Source organism: Rhinatrema bivittatum, chromosome 6 (assembly GCF_901001135.1).
Source record: "Rhinatrema bivittatum chromosome 6, aRhiBiv1.1, whole genome shotgun sequence".
In the NCBI taxonomy this organism is placed as follows: Eukaryota; Metazoa; Chordata; class Amphibia; order Gymnophiona; family Rhinatrematidae; genus Rhinatrema; species Rhinatrema bivittatum.
In genome coordinates this window covers 242,852,151-242,874,627 of record NC_042620.1, presented here as the reverse complement: position 1 = coordinate 242,874,627, position 22,477 = coordinate 242,852,151, and the positions used below count along the sequence as shown (strand labels likewise).

At 46.1% G+C, this 22,477-nt stretch overlaps 1 protein-coding gene across 7 annotated transcripts in view; it reads left to right on the top strand.

The window, feature by feature from the left end:
* Positions 1-22,477, top strand: part of DOCK11 (dedicator of cytokinesis 11) — a 310,527-nt gene that overhangs the window by 93,254 nt on the left and 194,796 nt on the right. For all 7 annotated transcript variants that reach the window (XM_029606694.1, XM_029606693.1, XM_029606691.1 and 4 more), the window contains 7 exons: positions 2,550-2,765; positions 3,872-3,994; positions 6,148-6,230; positions 8,677-8,799; positions 9,502-9,578; positions 11,997-12,181; positions 12,272-12,337. In XM_029606694.1, the coding sequence (XP_029462554.1) occupies positions 2,550-2,765; positions 3,872-3,994; positions 6,148-6,230; positions 8,677-8,799; positions 9,502-9,578; positions 11,997-12,181; positions 12,272-12,337 (873 nt within the window). The remainder of the gene's footprint in view (positions 1-2,549; positions 2,766-3,871; positions 3,995-6,147; positions 6,231-8,676; positions 8,800-9,501; positions 9,579-11,996; positions 12,182-12,271; positions 12,338-22,477) is intronic.

Sequence of the window (22,477 nt, the reverse complement as noted above, 5' to 3'; positions counted from 1 at the left end):
GCGCGAAGATGAAGGCCCCGGCATACCATTTACGGTGAAAATGGCACGCAGAACACGTGTCATTCACCGCAAAAATGAAGGCCCCCGGTGCCGCGGGACACGTGCCTTTGAGGCGAAAATGAAGGCCCCCAGTGCCGTGGGATGTGTGCCGTTCGCTGCAAAAATGAAGGTCTCCATGTGCCACGAATGGAGTGTGCTCCACTCGCAGCAAAGATGAAGGTCCCGGTGAGAGTGAATGTGTGTATGTGAGAGGAGAGGGAGAGAGGTATGAGAAAGGGGAGGGGGTGTGAGAGAGGAGAGGGGAGGGTGAGAGAGCAGAGAGAGGGATGTGAGAGAGAGCAGGGGGTGAGCAGGAGGGGGTGAGAGAGAGCATGGAGGTGAGGGGGGAGATGCTTGAGTGTGGGTGCCAGAGAGGGAGCCTATATGAGGAGATTGTGAAGGGATTGTGTATGTGTGAGACAGAGCCTATGTGAAGGTGTGCATGAGAGAGAGACATTGGTAGCCTTTGTGAGGATGTATGTGTGAGAGAGAAAGGGAGCTTGTGTGGGTGTGTATGCAAGAAGAGAGAGGGACCTTGTATGAGGGGATGTGTGTGTGCGAGAGAGTGAGGTAGCCTGTATGAGGGTGTGTGTATGTGTACTAGAGAGGGAATGTGTGTGAGAGAGGGAAGGACAGAGGGAGCCTGTATGAGGGGCAGTACTGAGAATGGGGTCAAACTCTGGGACTGGCGATAGAGTGGAAGGGGTTGAGCCTAGAGGTGGGGGGGAGAGATACTGGCATATGGAAGAGTTGGGCCTGAGAGGGCAAAGTGGCCAGGGGAGTAGGAAGAGCGAGTGGAATAGACACTTACATTGAATTTCTAGAGAAATTCTGCTCAAAATATTTAAAATTCTGCATCTCTAAGTAATAACTTTTTTCTGTATTAATATGTAATTACTTAAGGACCGTCATGTATATTATGGGGTAGATTTTAAAAGAAGCGCGATCAGCCTACTTTTGCTTGCGCATCAGACTCAAGCAAAAGTACGCTGGATTTTAGTAGATACGCGCGGAGCCGCGCGTATCCACTAAAATCCTGGATCGGCGCGCGCAAGGCTATCGATTTTGTATAGCCTGCGCGCGCCGAGCCGCGCTGCCTCCCCCCGTTCCCTCCAAGGCCGCTCCGAAATCGGAGCGGCCTCGGAGGGAACTTTCCTTTGCCCTCCCCTCACCTTACCCTCCCTTCCCCTACCTAACCCACCCACCCGGCCCTGTCTACACCCCCCCCCTTACCTTTGTCGGGGGATTTACGCCTCCCGGAGGGAGACGTAAATCCCCGCGCGCCAGCGGGCCTGCTGCGCGCCGGGCCGCGACCTGGGGGCGGGTACGGAGGGCGCGGCCACGCCCCCGGGCCGTAGCCACGCCCCGTACCCGCCCCCAAAACGCTGCCGACACGCCCCCGCAACGCCGCGCGCTCCGGCCCCGCCCCCGACACGCCCCCCCTCCGAGAACCCCGGGACGTACGCGAGTCCCGGAGCTCTGCGCGCGCCGGGAGGCCTATGTAAAATAGGCTTCCCGGCGCGCAGGGCCCTGCTCGCGTAAATCCGCCCGGTTTTGGGCGGATTTACGCGAGCAGGGCTCTGAAAATCCGCCCCTAAGTTATTTTGACCAATATAAAGTTTGCAGAATTTTGCAGAATTTTAAGTTTTTGTGTGCAGAATTTTTAATTTATTTTTGCGCAGAATTCCCCCAGGAGTAACATAACTTACATCCTCTTTCTCTCGCCTCATCCCATACCATCCCTTCAACCATACCATTTTTGGAGGGCAAGTCCTGTGTTTCAGGTAACTGTTGAGGGAAATTTGAGACTTCAAGCAGAAAGCCTGATTGAAACATTTTCCATAAAATGCACCATAACTGACAAGATATGGAATATATTTGAAAAAAAAACAGCTGACCCTTAGCAGTTACACGAAGAGTCCCAGGGTCTGCCTTCTAATGCTGGCTCTGTGCACAGGGGCGGCTCAAGGCATGGCAAGAGAACTGCTCAGACCCTGTGGCTGCTGCTCCTCCTCCCCTACCTGCCCCCTCCAAGATGGAAACAGACGTTAGTCTGGAGGAACGGAGAGTTATGGAAGAGAAGGGAATAACTGAGGGAGGAAGGGAGGGGAGACCAGTGACACTGGGAGAGTCACTGAAGGAGAGGAGGGGCTACCCAGGGACTGGAGAGGAGGGAGGAATGGGAGGTCGAAAGAACCAGCAGCAGGAAGAGAGGAGACGTGACATTACTTCTTTTTTCTCTTTCACTTTCTGCTCTGGTGTTTCTGTTGGAGCGCCCTCTGCATCTCTGGCTGACTAACTCCTCCCTGTCTCAGATCTGTCTTTGGTTGCACGGGGTCCCCACTTCATCACACAGACAGCTCTGTAACCGACTAATGACGGCTAAGTAAATGATTTTGGGTGTTATGGTAGGAAAACCCTATGGCTGGCAAGTTGCAGTCCAGCAATGACAGAAAGACACAGATTCTGTGCTGATTATGTTAATATAAACTTTTGTTCATTATCTCCAGGTTGAACCTTTTTTTGTCAGCTTTTCATTATTTGACCTGAAAAATAATTGCAAAATTTCTGCTGACTTCCACGTGGACCTGAACCCTCCCTGTGTACGTGAAATGTTGTCGGACAGCTTGGCGCAGTCAGCGAGTGGCGGATGTTCCCGGAGGGCTTCGTCCAGTGAGCCTGCCACTCATGGACTGGACGAATCTCACTTTGCTGACATAAAGCAGGTACTGGAATTTACTCTTTGTAGTTTTTTCTCTGTGCTGTCAAAATAAAAGGAATTGCTGCAGTTGTACAAACCTGAGGGGAACTTGCCGAAAACTCATTTCTGTTTGCAGCAGGTAGGTAAAATTCTTTATTTAAGGTGCAGTTTATCAATCTAAATTTCACATATTGCACTTTGGCCTGTAAGGCAAAAGAATGCACAGTTAGGCTTAATAAGTTCTGAACTTGTATCAGAAACTGTCTCTTAAAATGACCTTCCTATAACTAGCGGATTTAAAACATTCTTCATTCAATGCACAATCAATTTGTGGAATCTGTTGCCAGAGGAGGTAATCAAGATAACTAGGATAGCGGGGCAAAAAGAGGTTTGGACAAGTTTGTAAGGATAAGTCCATAATGCATTATTAGCCAGGTAGAATTAAGGAAAGCTATTGGTGCCCTGGGAGGGAGTAGCAGGAAATAGATCTACTTTCTGGGATCTGCCAGGTACTTGCGACCTGGATAAGCCATTGTCGGAAGCAGGATGCTGGAGTATTCTTTTCTTACCCAGCACGGGATTATGCTCTTATGTAGCCGGAAGTTTCATGGGCCCCAACAGGCAGGTTCTGAAGCTGGGAGATTTTTCTGTCCTCTTTTGTTTATTATAGTGCCAGCACTGCGTGCTAGGTGCCTTCGCTATTTTGGTGTGTATCTTTAAAAATATGTTAGGAGTTGGAAATATTGAAACATTTTTTTCATGTGAGCAGGTTCTGTATTTGATCAAAGTCGTCTAATTATGGAAAGCTTTCTTTCAAGGGGAGAGAAGAGAATAGCTAAATCTGCAGGTTCTTACCGACTCACTCTTTGGCACTGCTGAAGCCGCTGTACTCCCAAGGTGACTCACTGTGTAACTCTGGGTGACCACTAGATTTAATTGGCGTATCTGCAAACACTTGTTTGTGATATATATATATATACATATCTATGTTTATCTTTATGTATATATACACGTTGTTACTGTAATACATGAGATGAGAAAGAATAGTAGTTGATGTTCAATTTACAGACTTTAAGGGAACCTTGAGGTTTTGTCCCTCATATTATGCTTTTTTTTTATTTTTAATTGCAGGGTATTTTTTCAGTAACAAACCCACATCCTGACATTTTCTTGGTTGCACGTGTGGAGAAAGTGTTACAGGGAAGCATCACTCACTGCGCTGAACCGTACATCAAAAATTCAGAGCCCGTGAAGGTAGCCGCCGCCAGGAGTGCTGTCTCCAAGTCTGAGGGCCCACGATGAGTGCCTTTTTTAATGCTCCTTTTGTTTTTGTGTGTGCTTCAGTCGAGCTCTTGTTCATGGCCATTTCAAGACTGTCACATTTGCTTTTGGCCCCAGGGCTGGCTCTATGCTGGGCCCAGCAAAGTAAGGCCTGGCCGAGGGTGGTGGCTTGCTTGGGAACTGGGCTGGTGGCTGGCGCGGTTCTGCCACGATCTTCAGTCGCTATGGGTTACCTGCCCCCCCCCCCCCCCCAATACTCCGTAACATTGACCTGGGTGTGTCTGAAAAAGGAGTACCCAAGGTATTTCTTTCTGTCTTTTGTTTTCCTCACTTCTCTTTTGTTTCTTCTTTTCTGCACTCTGCTCTCATTTTCTGTTGTTTTCTTTTCTTTCTTAGTTTCCTTTCCCTGTTATTTTGGCCTCGCCTCATTTTATTTTTATTTCTTTCATTCTTCCTTCTTGGTTCTTACCTTCAGGGCATTGGGAAATGATGGAATACCTTTCAATTCTGATTACACGCTCGGATGTTTATTCTTAAAGATAGTATATGATGGTGTGGGGCAATGAAATGCCTTTGTGGGTGTGGGGAGGGACCAAGCCAACCAAGTTCTGCCCTCCTCCCAACCCCTGTCCCCCCTGTCCAGCGCTGGCCGTCCATTGCTCCTACCATGTGACAGGGGCCGGCCTATGGCACGGATACCCCTGTCACATGGTAAGGGCAAAGGGCCATCGGCGCCATTTTGTTTACTGGCAGCCGACGGCCCGAGAGTGGGAGATCGCTTCCGGGACCCCCGCTGGACCACAAGGTATTTTATAAAAGTTGCGGGGGGGGGGGGGGGATTCGAAAGAATTAAATTTAAAGGGTCAGGGTGGGGGTTTTTTTTTCTGGCATGAGACAGCCGACAAAAACCGGTAAAAACCGCGGGAACAAATTTTTCCCGCGGTTTTTACCCAAACCGGACACCGGAAATGAGTCCGGTACAGATTCACATCCCTAGTGCCCACCAGTCTCTCTCCCCCACCCTCTTCAAACCTCTCTCTCTTTTCCCCTGCATTCAACCCCTCCTTCCCCACCCAGATCCCCCTTCCTCCATACACATCGATCAGCGGTAGGAGGAGGAGGAGAGCAGTGGTGCCTTGGGCTACACTTCTTCTCTACCATCTGGCCTGACTGCTTCTTTGAACCATGGGGCTGTGCAGAGTCCAGCGCAGTTCAAGGCAGCAGTCAAGACCCAGATTTGCAGAGATGGGGACCGTGGCTGATGCACTGTTGCTCTCCTAATCCTGCCACCAAATAGCAGCCACCTATCCAACCCAGTCCCCGGATCTCCTGCAGCAGTTCTGCAGATGGGGGCTAGATTTTGGGTCGGGCCACGGCCCTGTGACCCGCCCCATTTTAGCGCATTTGGGATGAAGGCAGATAAGGATCATGGGCCAATCTATTTATTACTGGTTTCACTAATCAGTTCTGAAGTGCTACTGGAGCTACGAATACTCATAAGAGACAGTCTGTGCTCCGCAGAACTTACAGATGCACATACATTGCAGTTTTACTCTATCTACTTCCACTCTTGGCTCAGTGCCATAGACTCCAGTTGGTCTCTTGTTTCTTCACAACTAGAGATCCTCTGTGCTTATCCCAGGCTTTTCTTGAATTCTTTTACTTCCGCTGAGAGGCCACTCCATGCATCCAAACCCCTTTCAGAAAAAGAAATATTTTCTGAAGGTGGTTGTGTGTGAGTCCAATCCCTTTGGATCCTCTTCCTGTGACCTCTTGTACTAAAACTTTCTTTCCCCTGATATAGGTTTGCCTCATGTGCCTGTTGCCACCTCTCCCTGTCACTGCCATCACTGATCTGGTACCTACCAGCCCACCTGTACATATTGTCTATTGTTAATTTATTTTCTACAAATGTTCCTATCAAATTTCTCTCTTTTCCTATCCTTCCTACTGCTGTCCTCTCTCCTCCTTCATTACTGCTCCCCTATTCCATTCCCTGTTTATTGTATTTCTCTCTTGTTATTTTGTTACAGTGTAAATCGGCATGATGTTCCGATGAATGTCGGTATATAAAAATCAACAAATAAATAAATGTTGTACTGAAAAGTTTCTTGTTGCTGTTCTAGACTGCCCAGAAGGTGCATAAGATTGCTAAGCTGATCTGCAGCAGACTGGGTCAGTATAAGATGCCATTTGCTTGGGCTGCCAGGTTAGTTTATTTAAAACACTGACTCGAGCTGATGAAGAGCTGCCACTGTTTTAATAAAACATTTCTTTATCATAATAATACTCTGAGTGCAGAATTAAGATTCTCACAGTTGCTTTTCTTGTCAAGTATTATGCATGTGGATGAAATCAAAGAATATATGGATGTGACTATTTAGACTTTTGGAAGAAAACCTGCCTGTTACAGTGCAACCTTCAACCAAGGGCCTTCCATATCTGTCCTCAGGATCCCTCAGCCAGTCCAGTTTTTAGGTTGTTGACAATGAATTTGCATGAGATCAGTTTCCATGCTGAGCCTCCCATGCATGCAAATTGATCTCATGCATATTCATTGTGGCTATCCAAAAAGCCAACTGATGGGGGTCACCGGGACATGTTTGGGAAGTCCTGCTTTAACCTCCACTCTTGTCTCTCTTTTGTTTTTTAATTTAAAATTTTTATTGTATCAAATACCCAAAATACATATTCGATATACAACAAAAGCTCCAGTTTTTAATTTCAGGCTTGTCTCTTTAAACAGCAATAATATTTATTTAAACTTTCTTTGGCTGACAAATTGTATGTCTATTATACATAATGCTAGTAAATAGAAAATATTTTTTTTAATTGTTCTCAGAGGTGAAAAGCTTGTAATTTCTAAGTTATTTTGTGAATTGTGCCGTGAGTGCACACAACTCTGGATAAAATAATTTACAGTTTCCCTGAGTCTAAGAATTTATAATCTGAGATGGACAAGGGGAACCTTAGTGATTTGCTCAAAGTCACAAGAATGACACTAGAACCAGAATTTGCAGTACCAGTAATCTTGCCCGAAAGTGCACGTCGCTTGTCCTGTGACTTTTTCCCTAGCCACAGACTGATGAGAGGGGGCACAGCTTCCTGCATGTGAAAACTGAATCTTGTCCATTACAGAGAAACCATCCCTGTACCTCAACACAGTAAAGAATTAATTGGATTCAGTACTCCAAGAGCAGTAGCCAGTAAGCAAGAAGCATATCTGTCTCTCTCCCTGCAGGGGGCAATCTTTTTCCATTTTCTCCAATCTTGCTGTTGGATTAAGTCTGCAGCCAAACTAGAAGGAGCGTGCCCTCAACAGGGAAAGGAGAGTTTTCTGTCCTGCTTTCTGGCCAACCTTCTCTCTTTATATAGGATCCCATTGCTTTTGATTATTCATCGTGCCAGAGAATAAGCTGGGAATCAGTCTGGGTAGGGAGAAAGGAATTAGAAATGAATTGTAGGTAGAGAGTATTTTGAAATTTCTCTGCTAGTACTATTTTGCTTCCAGTGCCTCAGCACAAAAAGTGTGACTGATCGGCCTGCCTCAATTTGGCTGTCTGTACCACATCGCTACCTAGTTTCAATGGGTGGACACTCAATAGTCTCTTTTCTTTACAGAGTTCATTCTTTTTAACATACAGTTAACAGTGCGACTGTTAACCCGCGATTGGACGCGTGTTTTCGACACACTAGCTTTACCCCTTATTCAGTAAGGGGTCGAAAACGCGCGTCCAATCCCCCCGAACCTAATAGCACCCGCCACATGCAAATGCATGTTGATGGCCCTATTAGGTATTCCTGCGTGATTCAGAAAGCAAAATGTGCAGCCAAGCCACACATTTTACTTTCAGAAATTAGCGTCTACCCAAAGGTAGGCGTTAATTTCTCCGGGCACCGGGAAAGTGCACAGAAAAGCAGTAAAAATTGCTTTTCTGTGCACCCTCTGACTTAATATCATGGTGACATTAAGTCAGAGGTCCCGAAAGTTTCAAAAAGTTAAAAAAAAAAAAATTTGAAGTCGGCCCGCGGCTCACGGGTTGAAAACCATATGCTCAATTTTGCTGGCGTCCAGTTTCCGAACCCGTGGCTGTCAGCAGGTTTGAGAACCGACGCCGGCAAAATTGAGCGGCTGTCAAACCCGCTGACAGCCGCCGCTCCTGTCCAGAAAGAGGCGCTAGGGATGTCCCTAGTGCCTCTTTTTTACCGCCGGCCCCTAATTTGAATACTGAATCGCGCGCACAGGAGAGCGGGCGTTCTCCCGCTCTCCCGCGACTTTTACTGTATCGGCCCGATAGTTTGAAAGCAGTAACCTAATGGAAACTTTTATTTAACCTTTGCACTGTGTTATGCTGGTCTATAACTAAAATGTATATTGTATTCAGCCAACTATGCTGTACTATCCCACTGTTCTCGCACTGTACATAATGGTTCTATCTGTAAGAGATATCTATATAATATTCAACTGCCTACAAACCACTACTCCTGTTTTACTAGTTCCTGTGTACTATTGTGCTGTATCATATAAAATGGTTCTGTCGGTAGTACACTTTGAACTGCCTGCTTGGAAAAAGCATGTCATTAATAAGCAATGATGATGATTGCTTCTGCTTTTTAACATCTGATGCACCAAACCTTTTTTTCTTTTGTTCTAGGCCAGTTTTCAAAGATACCCAAGGCTGTCTGGATCTTGAAGCAAAATTCTCTCCTTTATATAGACAGGATAGCAGCAAACTCTCCAATGAGGATCTTCTGAAATTGTTAGCAGAGCTCAGGAAGTAAGTTTTTCAAAAGAAAACATATTTTAGCAGCCAGGTTTCAGAATTTATGCAAGCTATAAATAACGAGGTCTGTATTCACACACAGTCTGGATAGCAAAATTAGGGGGTTATTTTCCAAGCTACATTATGGCATTTTCACATTCAAAAAACACCTTAATGCATGCAAAATATGAATATATGAGAGAGAGAGAGAGAGAGAGAGAGAAAGAAAACACCTAGCTATAAAGCCAGTCTAGTAGTTAGGTATTTATACCTCTATATGAGGCCCACCGCGTAACTCGAGGTGAGGGTGTAGGTAGTAGTGTAGGGTTAGGGGCCACTTTGACATTCACAGTGAGACGTACGAACAGAACAGTACACTCTTGTGAAGATTTGATGTCCTTCGGAGTGAGGAAACTCACACAAAGATGAGATTTGTACAATGTTCTCTCAGCCTAGCTTGATGTTACCTAGGTTGAGAGTCCATCAAGCTAGGTTGAAAGAACGTATTTTAAAGAGTATGGAGGTGATTTTTTTTTTAAAGGATTTATGTATGTAATATGTTTAAGATCTTTGACCTGCTGCTCACCCAACTGGCAATGTAAGAGCTATTAACAACCCTTTCCTTTGGAGATTATACCCACTGTAGTTACTGTCTGTGCTTTTCATTTTCTTTAGTACTAATAAACAGACATTCTTTTCTTGTACATTATACTTCAGGCCAGAGAAGACAAAACTGCAGGTTATTCCTGGTCACCTAAATGCTACGATCGACTGTGTTCCCCCAGACTTGTCAAGTAAGTCTTTGGAAACTGAATGTAAAGATCAATACAAGTGGTATCTCTACATATGTAGGATTTCTGTGTAGCATGTTATACAGTAGTTAATCATTTCCTATAAAATTCAGATGTGATGAGTTTTGCAATAGCTGCTTGCTTGTCAGTGTTTTCATAAAGAGGTTGATTTTACTGTAGATTCCCAAAACCGTGCCCCATTTTCCAAAAATTCATCCCAAAAGTTTGCTTACAGTTGGCTAGTTTGCATCTGGAATATACTGTTGTCCTTGATAAATCTAGGCATAATGACATAGTAGATGAGGTCAGATAAAGACCAATTGGCCCATCCAGTCTGCCCTGTTGTGGTCCACACTAAAGGATACATCCCAGCTGCCAGCTGTAGAAGTTTGACTGCTTGTAGGATATCACTCTTTATTAAAGTCAGTTTTTGTTGTCTTCTCATTCTGAGTAGGTGATCATACAAATTCTCATACTTAATTTCACAACAAGACCCTCTCATTCCTCATGTCTTACCAAGCTTTGTAATAATCTGGAACAGCTACCAAAACTAGTGATGCTGTTGCCCAAATATCCAGCCACATATATCCCTATGGCCTTGCTGGATAGTACTTTTGACTCTGGGAGACGTGACTCCCTTTCTGGCTCCCTTCGGCATCCTGCCCTGTGGTGCTCTGTATCTTTGATCACCACGTGGCTGCTGGCCCGCCTGGCTGACCCTGGGGTCTTCAGCCCGTGGGCCGTCCGGGTTTTTTTTTTAATATTATTTTATTGCCTCTCTCCTCCTGCGATGAAATCGCCGCCTCCGCGTGTGATTTGCCTTATAGGGTGCCCCTGTAGTGCTCAGAGTCACGCCGCAGCCGAGCCTCAAAGTCGATTCCCGGAAAGAGGCTGGCTGCGGCGCGGACCACCCCTTAAATACTCTGGCTGATGTCATCAGGGCCGGCCGTGGCCATCCCCAATGATGCCGGCCAGCAGGAATGCTCCCCCCCCCCCCCCCGAGTGCGTGGCGACCTGCCAACATCACCAGGGTGCGCCGGAGCACCCCGATGACGTTGGCCAGCGCGTCCTGATGCCGTTGGTCAGCGCCGCCCGCCGATGCCGGATCCCCGCCAGTCTTCGGCCCAAGGCTCCAGGTAAGCCGTGGGCCCTTGCATTTGCCACGGGCCCACCCAGTCCACCCCCAACCTACCAGAACTGACCCAGTTGGTTTTTTGGGACTTGCAGCCTGCTGGTTTCCACCTGACTACACCATGGCCTTCAGTTTCACCAGCTTGTGCTTTTTTTTATCTGCTCCTTATTTTTCTTATCTTCTCTCTCCTGACCTCTGCTCTTGTTAAGAGTGGGGTTGTGTTGCACTATTACAACCTGCTAATCTTGTTTCTGCCGCATTCCTCTATATCTGCCCTAACATGCCTGAATTATGTTACAGTTCCCAGTTTCCATCACCTCTGCTGAGAGGTTTTCCCAGGCATCTACCCCTCTGTCAGTAAAAAAGCAGCAAACATATTGTGGGCAATTTTCAAAGCCATTTTGCTCTTCAGCTGGGGCAAATTGCCCTGTCAGAAAAACTGCTGTCCGTTTTCTGGCAATGAGTATGACAAGCTTCCACAACACTTGTGTGCTTTGCTGGATTAAAGAGCTGTTGTCGGTGGAGGGAGGGGCAGGGGGGATGCATTTAGGCCAGGGGAATAAAACAGAGCATGTAGATGGGATTTCTCCCCAATCATCTGCCTGCACAAATAGCAGGTGCAAGGTTGGAGGGCTCTTTCGGCGTGTGTTCTTTATGCCAGCTGATCTTCTTTTCATCAGGAGTTAGACAAAGTTCTTCAAAAAACAAATTAATTTCTCCTGTTTGAGGATTTGCAAACCATTGAGGCCTCAGCCTCTATGACTGGTTTGTTGCCACAAAGGACCCGATTGAGGCTTTTCTTCAGTTTGGTGTGTATGGAGAAAACAGCTTAATGAATCAGGCCTTAAAGAGTGCTTTTGTTTGCTTCATTTTGTTTCCTTCAGTGCATACTAACGCAATTAGTGCACGCTGAAATGTTTTGCACGGACTAAATTTTAGTACATGCTAAAAACAAAACAAAATGAAAACAACAACAAAAAAACGAAAAATGAAACAAATCTTTTTTTTCACTGCACACCCTTAAAGAGTAGTTACTTGGCAAAGACCATGTGGTCCACCCAGTCTGCCCAGTTCCCCTGCTTTAAAGTAGGTTTTGAGTTTTCCTGCAGATTCATATTGGTTGACCTCGCCTCCTCTTCTTGGAAGCTTCTTGCAGTCACTCTGCACAGTTGAGGCCTAGAGTTTGACACAGCATCAACGTTTCTGCAAATGCATGGTTGTAAATATTTCAACCAGCAGCACCTCTGTTGTGAGGCATGCGTATGTATGAATTTATGGTTCCTCCTCAGACTGTGTCACATCTTCACATATCCCCGTCAAGCCTTTTGAAAAGGACTGCAAGAGGATTGCTGCTGAAATTGAAGAATTTGTCCCGGAAGTTACAAAATACTGCTACCCTTTCACGATTTACAAAAATCACCTGTATGTGTACCCCCTGCATTTAAAGTACGACAGTCAGAAAACATTTGCCAAGGTAAGAGATTCTGCATAAAATGTTTTCGGAAAATGCAAAATGAATTTTAAACATGTCTGTAACATATTTCCTCGCACTGTCTCTTCCCAGGCAAGGAATCTTGCCGTTTGTGTTGAATTTAGAGATTCGGATGAAAATGATGCGCATCCTTTAAAGGTTTGCTTATAGTTACACTTATCGTTAATTTTAGTATGACAAGATAAGATGCTTTACCCAACAGTAGAATAATATTGGGGTCAGAATAGAGAAGAGTAATATCACGTCCAGATTACTATGTGTGGAATTTATATACAGTAAGGATGTACAATCCCAATATTTTCGTTTCTGTTTTTTTTTTTGTTTACTGTTTATGACAGTTTGGTTCATTTGCCAAACTGAAATAAACATTAAAAAAAAAAAAAAAACCCAAAGGTGAAATGAGGCAACTCAAGACCCCTCAACCTCCCTAGTCTTCCTCCCCCAATTAATCAGCCAGGGCTGAGGACCTCTCTGGTCCCCACTTACCACTTCCATGGGGGCACCAGTCCTGGTATGAGAAAGGGGAATTAATGGAACTGACTAGCTCTGAGACCATAGTTATTTTAACTTTGCCGATGCCATTTTTAAAAGGATCCTGATGGGGTAGGAGCAAATGGAGATCACTCCTGCCCAATTATTGTACCATATTTGGGACCCCTATGGAAGGGGTAAGTGGGAACCGGGGAGGTCTGTGGCTCTAGCTGATCTTTTAGGGGAGGGGGTAAGGAAGGGGTTTGGTATGGTCCGGGAGGCCCTGGAGGCACTTGACTCTGTCCAGTCAGGTAGTCCTTGGCCCATCATATTGACAAGGGGTGGAATGTTGGAGGACCCTGGGGAAGCCCCAGCTGGGCTTGGCTCAGCCCTGCTGGATAGGCTTGAACACAGTGTGTGGTGGGCACTGCATTTCTTGTTTTGTTTTCATGGGGAATAGGGCTATTTTCTAATAATGCAAAAACATCCAAAAATTTTCAGGGTTTTCTTAGGGATGACTCATTTGTTTTGGGCACTCTGAACCAATATGAAAATGGACCATTTTGGTTCAGATTACAAATTTGTTCGAAATGAATGCACATCCCTAATATACCGTACTCAGTTCAATATTCTTATCCCTTGTCAGAACATTGAAGATGTTGGCAGATAAAGATCACTTTTTCTACCCATTGTACCCGTTTGTGCCTACTATATTTTGTAGGTCTTACTCTTATCTATGGTCTATCTATGGTCTTCCCATTCCTCTGCCACTAAAGTCGCTTTGTCTTCATTATATACATGGTTGAATTCCGCTATTGTTTTGGCTTCTCAACCTCTTCTGGAAGTCTGTTCTGGGTATCCATCACCCTCTCGGTGAAATGGAGAAATTACTTACTTGTTAATTTTGTTTTCCTTAATATAGACAGATGGACTCAGGACCAATGGGTTTATGCTCCTCTGCCAGCAGATGGAGACAGAGTCAGGTTTCAAAGCTGACATCACCCTAGATACACCCCTGCAGTGACCTCAGTCCTTAAGCATTCTCTTCAAAAATCACTGTGGACATACTACAGAAAAAAACTAACATTCAAATGGTGGAGGAGGCGGCATTCTTCCACATCCTTGTGCTTATCTAGGGATGACAATGAAATGGACTGATTCAAATGAAACTCCAAGTCTACCTTGGGCAAGAAGGATGGAACGGTACGAAGCTGTAACACTCCTGGAGTCATCCGGAAGAATGGTTCCCGACATGGCAATGCCTGTAGTTCAGAGATGCGACATACCGAGCAAATAGCCACCAGGAACACCGTTTTCAGGGTTAATAAATGCAAGGAAAGACTGCACAGTGGCTGAAAGGAGAGCCCTGCCAAAAACTCCAGTACTAGATTAAGATTCCACAAGGGAACTGGCCACCATAGGAATGGCCGGAGATGCTTCACCCCGTTCAGAAAACGGGCCATGTCTAGATGAGCCGACAGACGGGTTCCGTTCACCTCGCCCCTGAAACAGGAGAGAATGGCTACCTGGACCTAACCGCTACCTGGACCTTCAAGGAGTTAAGGATCAAACCTTTATTCAAGCTGTCCTGCAAAAATTCCAGAATTAGTGGGATTCTAACCATGCGAGGGGAAACATTGCGTTCCTCACAACAGGCCTCAAATACTCTCCAGACCTGCACATACACTAGGGATGTAGAGAACTTCCGCATGTGGAGTAAGGTGGCAATTACTGCCACTGAATAGCCTTGCTTCATCAGGCGAGCCCTCTCAAGGGCCAAGCCATAAGACAGAATCAAGTTGGATCCTCGTAAAGGACCGGTCCCTGCTGTAGCAGGTCCCTTTGCGATGGGAGGTACAGGGGGGTCTCCTCCAGGAGTCTCCGCATGTCCGCATACCAAGGATGCCTGGGCCAATCTGGAGTTACTAGTAGGACTAATCCCCTGTGGCACTTGATTCTGCGAATGACCCTGCCTAGGAGGGGCCATGGAGGGAAGTTGTATAGCAGCTCCTCTTCCAGCAAGGTCTTAATGAAAGCATCGATCTCCAGGGTCAGCTGATCTCTTCTGCAACTGAAGAATCAGTTAACCTTCACATTGTGAGATGTGGCCAGCAGGTCGATGGACGGGAGACCCCAGCAATCTACTACCAGCTGAAGGCTTTCGCTACAGCACCCACTCTCCTGAATCCAGATTCTCCCTGCTTACAAAGTCTGCTCTGATAATGTCTTTTCCTGTGAAATGGGAGGCTGAGATCATCTGTAAATGTATTTTTGTCCATTCCATAAGGAGATCTATCTCCTGTGACACTTGCTGGCTTTTGGTTCCACCCTGGCGGTTGATGAAGGCTACCATTGTTGTTTTGTCCAACATTACATGGACCTCTTGACCCTTGAGTATGTGGCTGAATTGTAGACATGCCAATCTGACTTCCAGAGGGCCTTTTCCTTGGTCCAATGCTCCTGGGCCATCAGTTCCTGTCAGTGAGCTCCCCAGCCCCGGAGGCTCGCGTCTTGTCTTGAGGATCAGCCAGTTTGGAGGGGACAGGGATACACCCCTGCCCAGATGAGCTTCCTCCAGCCACCATTGGAGCTGAGAGCACACTTCCATCGGTAAGTGGAGGTAAATCGAATAGTCTTGAGACTGCGGGTTCCAATGTGACAGCAGGCAGTATTTAAGTGGTCGTATGTATGCCCTCATCTATGGCACTACTTTCAGGGATGCCGCCATCAAACCAAGGACTTTAAGATAGCTCCACATAGTCGGACGTATCATGTTCATCAGCTGACGTATTTTATTTTTATTTATTTAAAGGCTTTTATATACCGATAACCGTTTGCACATCGTATCAGTTTACATGGAACAGGGTGATTAAATGATATATGATAACATTTACATGGAACATTTGGTAACATAGTAAAATTAAGATATGGTACAAACTATGAACATATTAATAAATAAACAAGAATGATATCAGGGATTCAATAGAAGAAATTAAAAATTAACATTTGAAGAACTCAAAGGGGTTAACAATTAAAGAGGATTAAAGTTTGGGGGGCGGAGGAGGCAGGGAGGGGGAAATATCAATGTAGAGGGGGGAGGGTGGGAAGGGGAAAAGGATCAAGAGAATAGGGATATGAAAAGTGAGGTGGATGGGAGGAAGCAAGAGATGGTAAGGGGCATTAGGTGAAGGCCTGTTTGAAGAGCCATGTTTTTAATTTTTTTTTTTAAATTTGTGTGTACAAAGTTCCATGTGGAGGTCAGGAGGCATTATGTTCCAGTTTGAGGGACCTGCTATCGAAAATGCTCGATCTCTTGTGGAGGAGAGGTGTGTGAGTTTAGGAGAGGGTATGTGAAGGGTTCCTTTATAGGCAGATCTGGTGAGTCTGTTGGATGTTTGAAAGTGGAGAGAGTCATTTACCATTGGATGTTCTGGTTGTATAGAGTCTTGTGTATAAGGGAGAGGCTCTTGTAGAAAATTCTGAAGGAGATAGGGAGCCAATGGAGGTCTCTTAGGATTGGTGTAATGTGATCTTCCCTGCGTGTATTGGTGAGGATTCTAGATGCAGCATTCTGTAACATTTGGAGGGGTTTGATGGGGGAGGTGGGGAGGTGGGGAGGCCTAGAAGGGGGGAATTACAATAGTCAATTTTGGAGAAAATTATGGCCTGAAGGACAGTGCGAAAGCCATTGAAATATAGGAGAGGTCTAAGTTTCTTTAAGACATGAAGTTTGAAATAGCTTTCCTTCATGGTGGATTTTATGAATGTTTCTAAGTTTAATTGGCTGTTGATGGTAACGCCTAGATTTTGTACATGTTGTGAGATGGGTGTAGAGGGGTCGAGGTGTTGGAAAGTATGGGGGTGATGGTGGGTGGATTGTGAGAAATGATGAGGAGTTCTGTTTTGGCGGGGTTAAGCGCAAGATCTTTAATGATTTGGACAAGGAGTCAGTGATGGGGATAAGGATTTAGATGTCGCCCGCGTATATGAAATGGGTGAGGCTTAGGTCCGATAGGAGTTGGCATGGGGTAACATGTAGATGTTGAAAAGGATAGAAGATAGTGAGGAGCCTTGGGGTACACCTTGGGTTAAGTTGATAGGGTCAGATTCACTATTACCGAGTTTAACCTTGTAGTGTCTGTTTTCAAGGTAAGATTAAGACCAGTGGAATGCAGTTCCAGCTATGCCAATGTCCATGAGTTGGTTTAATAGAATTTTATGGCTGATGGTGTCGAATGCAGATGAGATGTTGAGCATTGCTAAGAGGTAGGAATGCCCATTGTCCATACTTTTGAGTACGATGTCGGTGAGGGATATTAGGAGAGTTTCCATGCTGAAGAATTTACAGAAGCCAAATTGAGACGGGGATATAATTTTGTGTTTTTCCAAGTATTCGGAGAGACTGAGGTTGACTACTTTTTCAGTGATTTTGGCTGGGAAAGGAAGTTTGAGATTGGACAAAAGTTGGAGAGTTCTGTAGGGTCGAGATTGGGTTTCTTTAGGATGGGTTTAACAATTGCTTGCTTTAGAGTGGTTGGGACATTACCAAGGGTGAGGGAGCAGTTGATGATCTCAGACAGGGATTTGGCTATTAGGTTGAGGATGGTTAGTAGGAGTTTGGTCGGGATGGTGTCAGATGGGTGAGATATGGGTTTAATTTTCTTTAAGAGGGATTCTATTTCAGTTGATGATGTGGTTTCAAGGCAGTCAAGGCTGGCCATGGTGTTTATGGGGGGGACATTGGCGTGGGATGTGTCAGGGGGAAAATTTACCATGAGCTTGGAGACTTTGTTATTGAAGAAACGGGCAAGGTCATCACATTTGCTTTTGGAGTCAGAGTCTGATCTGGGTGTGGGGGAGGTTTTGGTAAGGTCAGATATAAGTGAGAAGAGGGTTTTGGCATTAAATTGATAGTCGTGAATTTTAAGGGCGTATAAGTCACATTTTGTTTTGAGGATGGTAAGCCTGTAGGCATGCATGGAGGATTTATATGAGGCAAGCAGAGTGGGTGAAGGATGTTTTCGCCATTTTCTTTCTTTGTTTCTTAAGTCACATTTAAGTTTTTTAAATTCAGGTGAGTACCATGCTTTATTGTTATTGTGGGAGGGGTTTATTATTTTTGTTGTAAGCTGGCAGATTTTGTCGGCAATGTCTTTAGTGATGTTGTTCCAGGAGGAAAGTGCTGATTCAGTGTTTGTTAAGTCAATTGTGCCAATGATGTCGGTGCAGGAGGAGATTAGGTCCTCTCTGGTACATGTTTTTCGGAATTGGATGATTGGTTGTGTGGGGGAGGGGTGGATGATGTTTTCTTTGTAGTGAGGATGGTATTAATAAGTGTGTGGTCCGACCAGGGGACAGGGGAGCAGGGTGGGGTTTCAGTGGTGAGAATACTCGCATTCGTAAAGATAAGGTCTAGTGTGTGGCCTGCTTTATGGGTAGGGTGGTTTATAATTTGCGTAAAACCCATAGCATCAAGGGAGGAGATAAAGGCTTCACATGGGGGAGTTAGGGGGTGGGTGTCTACGTGGAGGTTGAAGCCGCCGAGTATAATGGTTGGTATGTCGAAATCTATGTTTTCTGCGATAAATTCAATGAGGGGGGAGGCGTTACATTCAAGGAGACCGGGGGAGGGGGGGGGGTATATTAGGCATACTTGAAGCTGTGATGATTTAAAGAAGCTGATTTCATACTTGGGACAACAACTTCCTTATCTGCATGGTCGGGAGGAAGACCCTGCCCTGCTTGGTGTCAAACCAGACTCCCAGATATTCCAAGGACTGGGAGGGTTTGAGACTGCTTTTGTCCAGGTTTGCAACCCAACTGAGTTCCTGAAGCAAGGAGATCACCCTGTTGATCATCTAGAGACTCTCTTTTCTCAGTGCTGCTGTTACCACCATAATCTTGGAAAATGTTCTGGGGCGGTGGTCAGGCCAAAGGGCAGTGCCCGGAACTGATAATGGCGACCTAGTACTGCAAAGCGTAGGAAACATCAATGTTTTTGCTGGATTAGAATATGTAGGTAGGCCTTGGAAAGGTCCAGGAAGGTTAAGAACTCTCCTGATTTTACGGCCATTATAACGGCGTGTAGGGTTTCCATGCGAAAATGATTTACTCATAAATGTCAGTTGATGCTCTTGAGGTCCAGGAATGGGGCGATAAGCACCTTCCTTCTTGGATACGATGAAATAGATGGAATAATGCCCCATATTTTACTGGGTGCAGGTACTGGGATTATAGCCTGAGGAGCCTTAACAGGATAGTCTCCACTGCTTGCTTCTTGTGCTGGGAGTGGCAAGGAGATATCATGAATATGTTCCGAAGAGTGCTGCGAAATTCCAGTGCATATCCTTCTCGTATGACCTCCAGTATCCATTTGTCTAAAGTGATCTCAACCCATCATTTGGTAGAAGAGGGAGTCAACCTCCTATCTCCTAGTTCCGAGGATGGGTCGGCAAAAATTCATTTGGGGGTTTGGGACGAACCTAAACCCGAGCCTGACCCTCTGCCGACTCCAAAAGGACTGAGACCTCCCAAAGAACCGAGACCTCTGAAATGTCAAGTTTCTGTAGGGGGTGAAAGAGTTTGGGAGCCCCTGGATCAACCCCTCATGGGCAAGGGGAGCTCTAACTGCTTTCTCTTATCTTCTGATAACCGGGTACTGGAGATTCGCCCCATTTACTGGCCAGCGTTTCCAATTTGCTTCTGAAGAGGAGTGATCCTTTAAAGGGCATCTTTGTGAGATTTACCTTTTAGGTTGCATCTGCAGACAAATTCCGCAGCCATAGCTGTCTTCTGGCTGCCACCACTAAGGCCACTGCTTTGGCCAAGGTATGGACTGGGTTTGAGCCTGCATCAGCTAAAAAGGCGGCGGCGGGTTCCATAACTGCTCTGAAATTCACCCCCAAGTCATCCACCACCCAAGGCCTGTTTAAGGATGGACCCCATCCACCTATCGTGTGCATCCCTTAAGGCCGCTCCTTCCTCCACTGGGATAGTTGTTCACTTAGAGATGGCACAGACCAGTGCATCCACTTTAGGGAAACACAAACATTCTCTCGCTGCTGGACTCAGTGGGTTTAGAGCTTCTAATGCTCGTCCACCTTTAAAACTTGCATCTGGGGCATCCCATTCCAGGTCAATCAACTCCTGGATGGCTTCCAGTACTGGAAAGTAGCAAGAGGCTTTCCATAGGGAAATCAGAATGGGATTCTTCTTTCGTTCCGTCATAGAGTCCACCCCAGGAACTCCCAGCACCTTCAGGGCCCTGGGAAACCAGGGCTGGCAATTCATCTCTATGGAAAAACTGTAACATGGTCTGATACGGTTCTAAACTGTGCCGTCTGGGTCCATGCCAGGGATACCTTTGGTGAGTCGAGGCATTCCTTGAGGTCTGCTGATAGGACTGGGAGAGGAAGGGCTTACCAGCTGAGTTTCCGTCTGGTAGGGGCAAGTGAGGTAGCAGACTACGCCTGCATGAAGGAGTAGTCTGCTACCTCATGAAGGCCTTGAAAGAATTCCACCCAGGAGAAGGTGGCTGGGTCCATGCCTAGCCCAGGAGGTACTGGGGTAGGTGCCGCTAAATTTCCCTCTCCCATGGATGACCCAGTCCCAGGGTTACTCAGAGCCAGGGTACTTCCAGTTAAGGCTGTGGCTGCCCATCCTCTGAATGGGAGGAGCTGGGCTTAGCAAAGTCCGGTGAGGCCAACTCTCCCTGGGATTCCTCACAGTGCTGATATAAGCAAGAATCCAGGTCAGACTGGGCAGACCTAATATAACAAGTAGCGCAGAGAGAAAGGTGCTTATGTTTCTTTGCTGCCGGAGCCAATGGTGATGGTATCTGCATGTTCAGACAGCTTGTGCTTAAAATTTTATGGGCACAGATTTCGGGTGCATACGTGGGCCACAGCAAGGTGCACGCACAGCCCGTGCACCCGGCTTAATTTGTATTCTGCACCTAGTAAGTTGTGTGTGTATGTACGCGCGCGACATTATGCACACAGCCTGTGTGCGGCGTTATGCGCATAGTGCATGCACAGAGCCAACACACACGGCGCGTACCGAAGCTCTATGGTGGGCAATACAAGCACAAAAACGTACGCAAGATGGCGCTGCCACAGCCTACCACGCAGTGTGCCGACAAAGCTTAAAGCGGGGCCTAGCCCACCGGGGGGGCTGCTCAACCTGCTTGGAAGCCCTCTTCCTCTTACCCCAACGGGATCGGGAACAATGATGGTACAGCGCGCTGGAGGAAGTCCTACCGAAACCCCTCCAACGTCTCTGAATCGGAAGGAAATCCTCTTCTCTTCTCTTTTTTTTTTTTTTAATTTTACTTACCTAGGCTCAGCGTTTACCGGCCGAATACAGAGACGATCTCCGGCTGCTGGGGGAGAGGGCTTTGGCCGTCACTGCCGCGCTCGGCTTCCTGCACCCTGCACCAGCAGCAAAGTCCACGCTGGGAACCAGCTACCGGACCAAGGCCCACCTCTGGAATTCTCAACTGGGGGAGAGACCTTTAGGTATCACCGCAGGAGAGCGGGGCCTCATCTTTTCTCCAGTTTATAAGTAGGATTTCTTCTTCCAAAGGGTACAGCGATCCCCATAGGAAAAGCATGTCCGCCTCTGCTGGAGGTGGAAAAATGCTGAAGGGCTGAGGTCACTGCAGGGGTGTATCTAGGGTGATGTCAGCTTTGAAACCAGGCACCGTCTCCATCCGTTGGCAGGGGAGCATAAACCCATTGGTCCGGAGTCCATCTGGCTGCAGGCTAGGAAAAAGTATTTTCTCACATTCCTTTGAGTGTTCCTCCTTTCAGCCTTATGTGATAACTTTTGGTCCTTGAGCTTTTCATTCATTAGGTTACAATACTTGATACAATTCCAAAACAATTCAAAGTGCATTTCCTGTAACAGTTGCCTCAGGCAGCGCAGTCTTCTTTGAATGGAAGCTAGGCAGCCAGTCCTACGCAATATCTCCCGAGTAGGTTCTGTGATAAGAGTTAGAGAAATCTGTGGCACAGTATTGGAGACTGTACTGCACGTCTGCATATAGTTGTGCATTACTTAACATACACAGCAAATTCAATTGGTATTGGAAAATATTTCATTTCTAAAATTTTTCTTTTGAATAATGTGATATTTTCCCACTTTAGTTTCTGAATTTCGTTTTTTTCATGTTTCTTCTTCTTTCTCACTTTGTTTTAATTTAGTTTTCCTTCCTTATTTTCTCCCACTTCCTTTTTCCCTCCCCTTCTATACCTTTTTTGTCAGATCTACTTTCATCACCACCTATATTTCTGTCTATGAGGGGCCTTTTTCATCTCACCTGACTCTTCCCCAAGTCTATCTTCTATTTATTTATTTAGGTCCTTACAGCCTCCTCAGGTTACAATAAAAACATTCATAAAATAACAAATAATCACTAGCAATAAACATGGCATGTAGTCAAATAACAACACAATCCAGAGCCAAAGAAACATAAAAACTGCTACTGAGATAGCAAACCATCTAAGTGCACTGCAATAAAAACCAGAAGTAATTGACAATCAATGCACTTCTCCCTTCCAACCAGCCTCTCCCAGTGTATCCTTCTCTCCTCTCTTTGTTCCCTTCCTATCATCTCTCTTCACCTTCACTGCCATCTTCTTCCCTCCTTGAACTCTCCTTTCCTGCTTTGCCAATTTGTCTAGTGGCCATGCCTCTCTCTCACCCCCTCCCCCAACCCGGCCGCACATCGCACTGCTGGACTTAAGTTTTGCTGTCAGACTGGAGTTGCTGTGGATGGGGTTGGGTTGTGAAATGGTATCAGCAGGA